General features: G+C 37.2%; 1 protein-coding gene across 1 annotated transcript in view; it reads right to left on the bottom strand.

Moving 5' to 3' along the window:
* The window catches only part of Serpini2 (serpin family I member 2), a 45,460-nt gene that overhangs the window by 16,728 nt on the left and 16,401 nt on the right, over positions 1–12,331 (bottom strand). The window contains exons 2-5 of the mRNA XM_069991946.1: positions 8,173–8,434; positions 2,797–3,027; positions 1,309–1,503; positions 1,036–1,228 (exon numbers count right to left, since the gene is read on the bottom strand). Coding sequence (XP_069848047.1) covers positions 1,036–1,228; positions 1,309–1,503; positions 2,797–3,027; positions 8,173–8,419 — 866 coding nt within the window. The 5' untranslated portion in view covers positions 8,420–8,434. The remainder of the gene's footprint in view (positions 1–1,035; positions 1,229–1,308; positions 1,504–2,796; positions 3,028–8,172; positions 8,435–12,331) is intronic.

The raw sequence follows: 12,331 nt of genomic DNA, 5'->3' as shown, positions 1-12,331 counted from the left end.
TCATATAAGATAGAGATGTTAAAAATGTAATGATATATTTTCTGTAAGAATAGAAGGCTGAAGGGCCAGGAATGTAGTGGTAGAGTGCTTGTGGTTCAATTCCCTGAGTTATAGAGAAGGAACAGAAGAGTCACAGATATTCTAGTATGATGTGATTTCTTCAGAAAAATAAAGAATCCTGAGCTCCAACCTTCATGAGGCTGGAAATACCTGCTTGCTGGAACTTTATTTCTCCCCCTAAATCAGTCATACTGGGGCAAAGGTAGCTTATTAAAAGAACAAAACAAAGCCATGCATTTAGTGGCTCATACCTGTAATCCTAGTTACTCAAGAGGCTGAGATCTGAGGATCTTGGTTCAGAGCCAGCCTGAGCATGAAAGTCCATGAAACTCTTGTCTCCAGTTAACCACCAGAAAAATGGAAGTGGCACTGTGGCTCAAAGTGATAGAGGATTAGCTTGAGACAAAAAAAAAGTCAGAGACAGTGCTCAGGCCCCAAGTTCAAGACTCTCAACAGACAAAAAAGGAAGATTAAAGGAAAAAAGAAGACAAAAACAGCACAGCTGTTGGTGAGCATTTGACCGAAAGGATTAACTGAAAATGTTCCTAGCTAAGTAGAGAAAGAAACAAAAACCAAGATGGAAAGAATGAAGTATAGCCCATGATGGCCTGGTTGAGCTTGGAAGGGAATTTAGAAACAATGGATAGATTCAGTCTCATCCTCTCTCTCTCTCTCTCTCTCTCTCTCTCTCTCTCTCTCTCTCTCTCTCTCTCTCTCTCTCTCTCTCTCTCTCTCTCTCTCTCTCTCTCTCTCTCTCTCTCTCTTGTGGTGTTTGCAAAAGTTAAGATGAAGTGAGCCCTGGGTTATTAGGACACATTCTTCTTCATCCTACAGCTTCCACTCTCTCTTAGAAATATAATATTAAGTTTGATAGCCATTATTTCCTAAAGTAATCCTTTGTAGGTTGTGTTAACTGCCAAAAAATTGACCATAGGATTCCATTTGTAATTCAAGAAGCAGAGCATGTCCACCCACCTAGGAAGGGCCACTTCTACTTCCTCTTCTTGCATCTCGGAGGACCATTTTAGGATTTGACCAGCAGTAATTTGTTTTTCCACTTCCTCCATGCGTACATCTTTTGCAGGAAGGACGATGATTAAACTAAAGTCATCCCCCTTGTAAGGCAATTCCAAAACCTGATACTCCATGGAGGATTCAGAAAAATAACCTGCAACCGGAAATACAAAATATTGAGTATTTTGGCAACAGCCAAAGCCAGGCATTACATCAGATAGCTTCTCATCTTACCATGTTTTGTCCTCAACTGAGCCGTCATCATTGGAATTTTGATGGCAGAGCCCTCTTTCTTAGTGAAATTCATCAGCTGTGTGTTTTCCTTTTTGAATTTCTGTTTCCAGTCCCCTTGGAAATAAATAGCATTCACCAGGACCAGGCGGGTCAGAGGGCCAAAATCTCCCATTGAAAACAGGTTTTTAATTTTTCCTAGAAAGGTCAAGAAATATGCAACTGTGACTCCGTGGAAGTGCTTTGAATAAATGAAAGCAAAATGTCTTGGCAGGAATATTTCAGGTAGAGTGCCTTATCACACAACCCCAGTCATTTTGAGAGGAAAGAAAAGGCTGTTATTGAATATTTTACTAAGAGATAGGTGCACATGGGGTTGTGCTAGGAGTCAACATGAGATAATGAAATTTTTTAAGCAAATTTGGGCAGAGTAATGGATTCTGGGTTTGAGGCTAGTTGCAGCCATTGTTTCTCAGCCAGAACGAATGCAGAGCAAATATTTCTTTCTTCATGTTTACTGGTACTGACCTAGACTACCTTCCAAGGCTATCTAGCAGGTCTACCATATCGGAAGGGTTAATGGCTCACCCAAACTTAGCCAAAAGAGCAAAAACAATGTGTGCTAGTATGGTTCTTTTCCTAAACAAGCAGTCTCCAAGGTAAGAATCATGCAAAAGATGAAGCCTGGTGCATTCCTCCTATGGAGTCCTTGCAAGCACACCTCACTACTCCATCTCAACTTGGGTTTCCCAAAGTTGTGCATGAGCAGTGACATCCTACAAGATCATAAATTGCTATAGCATAATGAATAATCAAGCAAAGAAACCACCACTAATCAAGGGCCTGGTGTATTCTGTACCTTCACATTTGTTTCTATTAAAGCTTCCAGTAACCCTGGAACATTTTCCTAGTCTCCACATTTTCAAGGAGATGTCTAACTTGTAACTTGCTAGCATTTGAACTCAGATCTACCTGACTTTCCATTTATAAGTTCTCTCTTGGGCACTTCTGCTAACTTGTCACTTGGGCATTTCTGCTAACTTGTATTTAAAGGTCAGACTAGACTGACAAGTTTTTGATAGGACTTAACATTTACTGGTAAATATTAATATGCCCAATGCCAACATGCTAATTAATGACAGCATCTGTGAGGAAGAAAACATTTGGGATTGACAGATCTAACTTCCCCTTAGCCAAAAATGCTCATACCTCAACAAAAATCAATGCTTGGCTGAGACTGTTATTATTATTAAAAGTATTGAATTAAATATAGAAACCTCTCAAAAACATAGTGAAGGAAACAGCATACTTTTAAAGCAGTTTACAATTTCTCTTAGTTTTCCAAGTCAGCATTAATTTAATTAACAGTGACATGAAAGAGGAGATTTGATCCTTTTCATCCTTAGTGAATGGAGAATAGGTCATTCTTTAAGATATTAAAAGCCAAGGATACAATGGAAAATAATGATGGAATGATAATGGAAACTTTACCATCTGTTTTGCTTTCTACCCAGGTATTTATTGTCTGTGCACAAGCTATTGCATCCAGAAAATCCACCAGTTCTGTAGCACTCTGAAAAAACTCCTTGTTGCCATGGAGATATTGTTCCTTCACTGAGAATCCTTCTTGAAGGTAGAGGGCACTGGCAAGATTAAATGTAAATTCTTGTTTTTTCTCTGAGCTGGCAGAGAAAAATGACTTCAGTGCAGAAAATTCTTCTCCTAAAAAATAATTAGAATGTATACTGACATATTGAACAACATAAAAACAACAGCTTTTCAGCTTTGCTATCTAAGCATCACTGATTCATAGAAACATTTTTGTACTCATAGGTATAACTAACGATCCTAACTTAGTATAAATATTCCAAGTGTCTATCTCTGGGAGAATATGGATTTTGTAGGAAAATCGACTTTTTATGTAAGAAAAAAAGAAAGATCACAGAAATGTAAAATTTGCTGAAGACAAGAATATGCATTTATTGGCTAAAGGAGAGTCCTTGTTTAGAGTTAGCTCAGATTTAGTTGCTAGAAATTTAAGTTTAGCATCTCATTCTTTGTGCATCATATTATGAACAAGCGATATTCATGAAAGAGGAATATTAATGAACGTCGAGGGGGGGGTATGACAGTGATGGATGGCCCTTTCCAAAGTAATTTTTATCTCAGCCTAAGAAAGAATTGCTCTTGGAGCAACTTTTCCTGTCCAGGCTTCAAGAGCACCAAGTAATCCACAGAATTTTCTCTAGAGATAGGTAAGAATCAGATTCGCCTTCTTATTTGGGCTCACAAATGTATATACTTTGGCATTCTGAAGGAATAATGAAAATCTTTTATTATTCCAACTATAGCTAATAACCAGATGAATCAAGGGTCAGCTAAAAGAGTCACTACTGGCCTGTTATTTATCGGTGGGATGTTTCTGACCGCTCAAGGGATGTGACGGGGACATAGCTATGTCAATACTTTCCCAACTAGCTTCCAACTCATTCCAAGCCACAAAGATCTCTTACTTACTTTTGACTTTTGACATGATACTCAATCAGTAACTCAGACACTTTCAAATAATGAGTTCTTTCAGAGTCTTCATTTTAGTTTCAATTAAATACCACTTTCATTACTTAAAGTTAATCTCTATTGAAGAAAACATCAACTGTCTACCATTAAATGATACTCCATGAATAAACCTTATTACCTTGAAGTGATGTCTTACTTACTAACTCTTTCTTTCTCTTTTTTAAATTGTTTTATTGTTAATGTAAAGGTAACGTACAGAGGGATAAGGGTTACATAAATCAGATAATAAGGACATTTCTTTTTTGTTAATTTACTTTATTGCTATTATAAAGGTGATGTACAGAGGGATTATATTTTCATTGATGAGAAGAAATTGCTAATAGATACCTAATGAAAATAAGGTGTATAGGTGTGTTTGTAAACACATTTTTTATGGGACTTAAGCATCCCTTAGGGTATCTTGGTACAAATAAGACAAAATAAAACAAGTGGATACTTGAAAGGTGTGGGGTAGGGTCAATGGGGAAAGAGGTAGACAAATGAAGAGGAAAAGAGGGGTAGAGAGTAGTTAAGAATTCATTGTATATCCTACAACATTTAGAAGAGTGATAGAAAAGGTGGGTAGGGGAGGGATGGATGAGAATGTTGAAGGTGGTGACATTGATCAAAATATATTGTATTATGCTTTGTTAAATGACACAATAAAAATTAAAAAAACAATAGACTATAAGCTTACATAGAAAAGACTGTCGCTTTGGGGCTCCTATATCTTGTGCAGCTGAGTGGAGGCTACATTTCAGTCGCTACCTTACTGGCTGTTCTGATGTTCTTATACAGGTACAATCGGTATGTCCTTATAGGAGGTTTGACAGGTGTATTGCATTATATTTCAAACTTCAAGACATTTTATTCACTGACATAGAGACAACCACATCAGAGACTTTAAATATAGAAATAAACTTCTATAGGATTAGACCTGAATTCTACAATTTTTTACAACTCAAGAATAATTCATATAAGGGAAAAAAGTCAATCTGCTTTATTTGTTGATATAATGAGCCCAGATGCAATTATTTCTTACCATTTGAGGCTTGAAAAAAAGTATCTCAGTCATTGGGGGTTTACAGAGAAGACTTTCTGAGTAAAGATGGTAAAGCTTCTCTAAAGCAATTAATTAAGGTCAGAAACAGAAGTTGAAACTAATTTTCAGATCAGAAACAAGGTGACAAATTTTGAACCCAATTTTATAGAAATTTGTAATTTATGAACATCTCAGAAGAAACAGGGTTGGCAGGGGGCGTGGAGGGAGGAATAAAAGAAAGAGGAGAAAAAAATAGCTCTAACGCATTTGTCAGAGCAAATAGGCTTATGTCATATATTTAAGATCTAAGGTGAAGTGACAAACAGCTGCCCTTGATAAGTCTCCGGACTTGGAAGTCCAATGAAAAACTGTCACCAAGAAGCACAAGTTTGATCTGCCTTATAAATTTGATTAAACTGATAAGCTAATAGCCTCATTTAGCACCAATCGAAAAGAATCCATATGCATGGCTCTTGATAAGCAATAGGAACCAGTAACATTCACTTCCTGACATAGAGCCATGAAGGAAGCAAGAGATCATGAGGAGTGACTCTTGTTTGAGGGTACCAAGCATTCCAGAAAATGCCCCAAACTGCTAAGAGCGTGAAGGCCAGTTGAATGTCTATGTCAACAACCCAAAGAGGTGAATACTGCTCATCAGAAAATGATAATAGATTATTTCAGCCAAAAAGTCTATGTAATCATTTTAAGGTCTATGTAATCAGTTAAACTCTTACCTTTAAAAAGAGAAGGAATCTGTGATTTAGAGAAGTGAACAAATACAGTTAATTACAAGATCATTGAGGTGAAAGCTGGGATTCAAATTCATACTAAGTTCTCTACTCCCCCTCCTTTCTTCATTGCTAGGGTAGGGATTGAATGTAAAGCCTCACACATACTAGACAAGTGTTTCACCATTGAGATACATCACCCATTCGGGATCTCTTTCATAACTCTCTTGGAATAAAGAAGAGCTAATGATGTGGCCATTGATTAGTCAGGAGAAAGCAAAGCAGAGCATGATCTGATTTTCAGCAAGATGGAGCAGGCAGTCTCTAGCAGGTACTCTGCCACTGCTCCAAAGGAGAAAGAGGTCACAACCTCCCAAGGCCAGCATTGAGTGTGCACACCTGCGGACCCACAGAATAACCCAAGCTTAGTTAACATGGGAAAGTAGGACAGTGACAACTGACTGTGGTTTTGAAAGTTGGAAGTGGACTGAAGTCAGTTGCCCAGATTAAAGGAAGTCAATAAGACACTTTAGAAACACAACTTAAGTAAATGCTGGGGGAAAAAATCAGCAAGCCAAGTGTTAGTGATAAGTGAATAAGTGATAAGTGAATGCTACTGGTTCCTATTGCTTATCAAGAGCCATACATATGGATTCTTTTCGATTGGTGCTAAATGAGGCTATTAGTTTATCAGTTAGTCACACCTGTAATCCTGGCTACTCTAGAGGCTGAGATCTGAGGATCCTAGGTCAAAGCCAGCCCAGGAAGGAAAGTCCATGAGTCTTTTATCTTCAGTTAATCACCTAAAAGCCAAAAGCAGAGCTGTGGCTCAAGTGATAGAGCACTAGCCTTGTGCAAAAAAAAAAAAGTTTAGGGATAGTGGTCAGACCCCAAATTCACACCCTAGAGCCCACTCCTGCCTCCCGCCAAATAAACAAATAAGATATACAAACATGCAATGCAAACGCTACAATTTTTAACAAATGAACATTATTTTTAAATCTTGTGGATAGTATTTTCAGAAAATCAAATTCCTAAACAGAGTTACTCTGTGCTAAACGCAAATATACTCAAGTGATGTATACATAATTCAACTGAAGTCCCAAATCAAAAATCCGATGCCTCCTCTTGATAGTTCTAGGGTTTGAAGTAATGTAAAAGATTAAAGTGCCAACCACTGTGAAAGTCAAAAGCAGAAGATGGTCTGGGAGATCTTTCAAATGTGATGTCAGGTGCAAACTCTGCTTACCATATGAGCCTCAGGAAGACTCCTACAAAAACAACTCCTATGAGCAAGAGGTTTCTGGGTAATTTAAATGTGCATTTCAAATTGCCCTTTGAAGCTATTCAATAAACTCTTAAAGGCATGAATTAATGTTTTGCTTGATCTCTTGGTTGGGTGGGAGCACATTATTTTTATGCAAGTGGAAGAAACAACCTTATAAAAGAGAGACTGAGGAAGTGATATACCTCCACAAAAAGAAACTAAGTACAATGATTTGAAATGTGTTTTGAAGTCAGGCACTGGTGGCTCACACCTGTAATCCTAGCTACTTGGAAGACTGAGATCTGAGGATTAAGGTTGGAAGCCAGCCCAGGCTGTTTCTTATCTCCAATTCACTACCCAAAAAAAGCCAGAAGGGGAGCTTTAGATCAAGTGATTGAATACTAGCCTTGAGCAAAACAGCTCACAGGCAGAGTTCAAGCCCCAGGACTGGCACATACACACACACACACACACACACACACACACACACACACACACACACACACACACACACACACACACACACACACACACACACACACAGAGTATTTTGTGTCATTCTAATGATATCAGATAATCACAACATATATTACAACATAGTATGTGGTAATAGAAAAATAAGCATGTATATTACATATGTAAACATTAAATGACGTAGAACAATGTCAACACTGACAAAACCAAACACATCAGAAAATACAAAGACTGCATCTGTCTGGATATTCATTTCTTTTTTGTTTATGTTGGGTTTTCTGAGACAACAGACTGGCCTTAGTTTCATGATCCTCTTGCTTTAGCATCCTTAGTGCTGGGATTATAGGCATGAGCCATCATACGCCCTGCTGAGTGATTTCTTTACAATTTATTTGCACTGAGAAATGGGTACAAATGACTAAAAATGACTTACACTTGGAGTTCTCTAATTTAATATTGTTGTTAGACTTTCGGTGATGTTTTTCCCTTGTTCAAGTTTTATGACTTCTCTAGTTCGGGGAGGGGAAGGAAAAAAACAAAATGCTTAAATAAGGATACAGGTTGACCCATTGTAACAATGAGATGTACTTTACAACTTCGGGGGTGGGGGGTAGTTGTAGAGGTGGGGAGGGAAGAGGTAGTAGGGGGAAAACAAAGGAAGAGGCAACAATGCTCAATAAGAAATGTACTCATTACCTTACTCATGTAACTGTAACCCCTGTACAACATTTTTACAATAAAAACATACAAAAACAAGGACATCTTATCTGCTATTAATAGTTGCATGCAAGTCTCACCAGTTGAGATTTCTGGAAGCTTCAAAGTTTGTCTTATCTGCATCTGTGCTTTTCCTTTTGCCCCCAGTTGCACCATTCCCAGAAGGACAGTTGCTCCAAGAGGGGAAAAGACAATATTGTTGTCCTGAGATAAGCAAATTGCCTGATAAAGATCCACTGCGAATTCCATGTTCCTTTGAGCCCAGGTTCTTGAGGCTTGACTTCCAGAAGAAATCAACAGAAAGCTGTACCACAAGATCTTATCCATGTTGACTTCTGCCAGCTGTTTAAAAGTTAGAAGAATTAAAGATTAAGTTTCTCATACTGAACTCAGCAGAATTTTCCTCTACTAGAACTTTCTGTCTCATAACATAATACCCCAGGAAAACTCCCAATTGCCAGCTTTCTGACTAAGCACACTCCTATGATGGAAACTCTCCTATGATACTAGTATTTTTCAAAACTCTTCCTTCAAAACCTAGTGTCTGAGCCAGCCAGTGGCTCACGCCTGTAATCCTAGCTACTAAAGAGGCTGAGATCTGAGGATCGAAGTTCAAAGCCAGCCAGGGCAGGAAAGTCCAGGAGCCTCTTATCTCCAATAAACCACTCAGAAAACCGGAAGTGGTGCTGAAGAGCTGAGGGACAGCGCCCAGACCCAGAGTTTAAGCCCCACAACTGACAAAAAAAAAAAAAAAATAGTGTCTGAGACATTTTCAGTTTCTTAAAATAACACGTGAAATAATAATTCTATAATATTAAGAATGAATGGCAATTCTTTTTTATTAATTTTTTTGTTGTGAAAATACAGTACAGAGGGGTTACAACTACTTGAGCAAGGTAATGAGTACATTTCTTATCAAGCATTGTTGCCTCCTCCCTTGTTTTTCCCCTCCCATCCCTTCCCTCCCATCCCCTTCCCCAGGCCAAAGTTGTAAAGTTCATTTCTTGACATAAAGTCTTGTACAGTTCATTGTTGCAATGGGTCCACCTTTATCCCTATTTAAACAATTTGTTTTTTCCCTTCCCCTCCCCAAATTATACCAACATCAAATACAGTGAAAGCAGGGGTTATATGGTGGGAGAGGGATATACAAAGTAACAAAAAAAAAAAATCCCCTTATAAATACGTTAGAAATAATAGCAAGAAAGAAAAATCACTTGAGTCCTTATCTTGGGCTTCATTTTGCCTAACATCAATTTATCTGACCTTTTCTGCATGTCTCAGACATATCTTACTTATTGCAAATAAGGGAAACCATGGGACCTATGTTTCTTTGGGCCTGGCTTACTTCACTTAACATAATTTTTTCCAAGTCTTTCCATTTCCTAACAAATGGGGTAATTGCCCAACAACAAATCCTCAAAGAAACAACTGCACAATAAACAAGTGGGCTAAAGACTTACAGAGAAACTTCTCTGAAGAGGAAAGAAGGATGGCCAATAGACACATGAAGAAATGCTCATCCTCTCTAGCCATAAAAGAAATGCAAATTAAAACAACATTGAGATACCACCTCACCCCAGTTAGAATGGCTATAATCAAGAACTCTAATAACAACAGATGCTGGAGGGGATGTGGACATGAAGGGAACCCTATTGCATTGTTGGTGGGAGTGTAAACTTGTTCAACCACTTTGGAAAGCAGTATGGAGGTTCCTCAAAAGACTCCACATAGAGCTCCCCTATGACCCAGCAATCCCTCTTTTGGGCATTTATCCGAATGATCACAAACAAGACCACACTAAAGCTACCAGCAGAACTATGCTTATTGCAGCATTATTTACCATAGCTAAGATATAGAACCAACCCAGATGCCCCTCAGTAGATGAATGGATCAAGAAAATGTGGTATATATACACAATGGAATTCTATGGCAGTGTTATTTCTAAGCACGTGCTTCTCTCTATCTGTCCCAAGCTTTAAGTGATATATCTATTAATCTAATATCAAGGAAAACTTCAAATGATACACTAAATAGATTTATAGTTTTAGTAACAGAAATGGAGTAAAAACAAGTACACTCCAGGTAATTTTGAGTACATAATATTACAAAGTTAGTGCATTCTAAGTAATCTGAACAATTGGGATGACTTTACAGTAAGGTTTTTTTTTTTTGGGGGGGGGGTGGGTCTGTCCGGTAGTGGGGCCTGAACTCTGGGCCTGGGCGCTGTCCCTCAGCTCTTCAGCTCAAGGCTAGCGCTCTACCACTTGAGCCACAGCGCTACTTCCAGCTTTTTCTGCTTATATGGTGCTGAGGAATGGAAGCCAGGGCCTCAAGCATGCAAGGCAAGCACTCTACCACTGAGCCACCTTCCCAGCCCCTGCAGTAAGTTTTTACTTGGTGTGGAATCTCACTTCTCTTGGGCAATGGATCCTGAAGCCTATTTCATATATTTACAAAGGAAAACAGAAGAAGTCTCAAAAAGATGCAAAGGAACAAAAGATCATCAAACACAAATGCTATACTCATAGTAAAAGAAAAATAAAACAATTTGAAATGCAAATGACAATCTGACAAAACAATTAAATATGAGAATAGCAACAAGTGGAAAGCATAATTGACTCATATGGGGAACACCTTGGTAAAATAAATAGAAAATTCAACCATCTGAGAATTGAGGCGAATTTGTTTTGTTATTACACATGCTTAGTAAAAAACTGAGTCCTCATGAATTCTAGTTTTATTTTACAAATAAAACATGCCAGTAACTACTAGGAAGTAATCCTTTAATAGGGTAAAGTTAAAATATTAAGAATAGTGTACTATACCTTTAAAGAAATGGAGAAGTACATTTCTAGTGTTTTAAGCCCATTGGGCCAATGAGATCCATAATTTGTGTAAGAATTACTAAGAACTACCACTAGGTCTAAAGATTACTCATAGTCAAGTGTTCTATAAAACTAGCCTGTGAACTCATATTTAGATGTGTCTGATTATTTTTATTATATGTTCTATAAAACTAACCTGTGAAATCATATTTAGATGTGTCTGATTATTTTTATTATATGTAGTTAAACTCTATTTAAACATACAGTTAGTAAAGGGGAAAAAACAAAATGCAAACAAATGCCAGGGTAGAAATTAATGTGTTGATAAATTGTAAATATCAGCTAAATTATCCATTTTTATTAATGATATTTTATTAATGATTAAATCAGTACATTGGGTTAGGAGAGGGTGATGCTAAAGAAGCTCTTATGGGAAAAATAAATATCTATCCTCATGTTCAGATATACTCAATTTCTCAGAATATTACTGACCAAAATATTTGTTTGTAACTATGTAAGTAATCAAAATGTTGCAAGTAATTTGAAATCAAGTGGAGATCCATCAGGTGCTTCTTTAGAATACTAAACGGTAGGATAATAAACTATATCATACTGTCAATAATTTTCAAAGTTAAAATTTACATTTAAGTTCTCCATGCACATCTATAGGCACTTAACAAAATGTAATCTCTGTTTTTGTTGTTTATTCCCCTTACTCTCCTTTCCCTCCTACCTCCCCAATGGACTCATTACCTTTGCTCATGTAACTATAACCCCTCTGTACAGAATCTTTACAATAAAAATATATACTAAGAAAAAAATGAATAAAATAAAATATAACCTCAGACAAATAATTGCATCGAAAGTTTACTTACCATTCTGGTTTGGATCATCGCTCCTCAGAAAGACAAAGTACTGGGAACTAAACAATCTGATGAAAAGTTCCATAAGAATTTGAACTTACAGTTTATAGTGAAGGAGAATTAAAGCCATGTGTTAATTTAATATATCCAAATGATTTTGGCACCAAAGTGAAATGAAATTCCATTCTTCAACTAAATACCCACAACCAATTTTACTACCTATATACTTCATCCACAACCTACTCAATTTTAAGGTACTTACCCCTCAATTAGCTTCTGATTATTTGCTGGAATATAATAACTAAAATGTGTGCTTAAAAGTGAACATGTCAGTGGAACACTTTATCAATCAAGGCCAACTCTGTTTATCTTGAATATGGCTTGATTAATTTGTCCAGAATCGGAGCAGGTGTTCACAAGATTTGTACATAATGACTAAAATGAGCAAGTTAATGATCAACAGTGAAACATGAAAGAATTGAGAAAGAAAACAATAGAATATCATTAAATTTATATTATTTTCTCCTTTGTTACTTGACTTCCTTTTA

The sequence above is a fragment of the Dipodomys merriami genome, unplaced genomic scaffold (assembly GCF_024711535.1).
Source record: "Dipodomys merriami isolate MVZ:Mamm:240054 unplaced genomic scaffold, mDipMer1.0.p SCAF_40, whole genome shotgun sequence".
NCBI lineage: Eukaryota > Metazoa > Chordata > Mammalia > Rodentia > Heteromyidae > Dipodomys > Dipodomys merriami.
The sequence above is the reverse complement of the archived record's forward strand: the minus strand, read 5'-3'. Positions and strand labels throughout refer to the sequence as shown.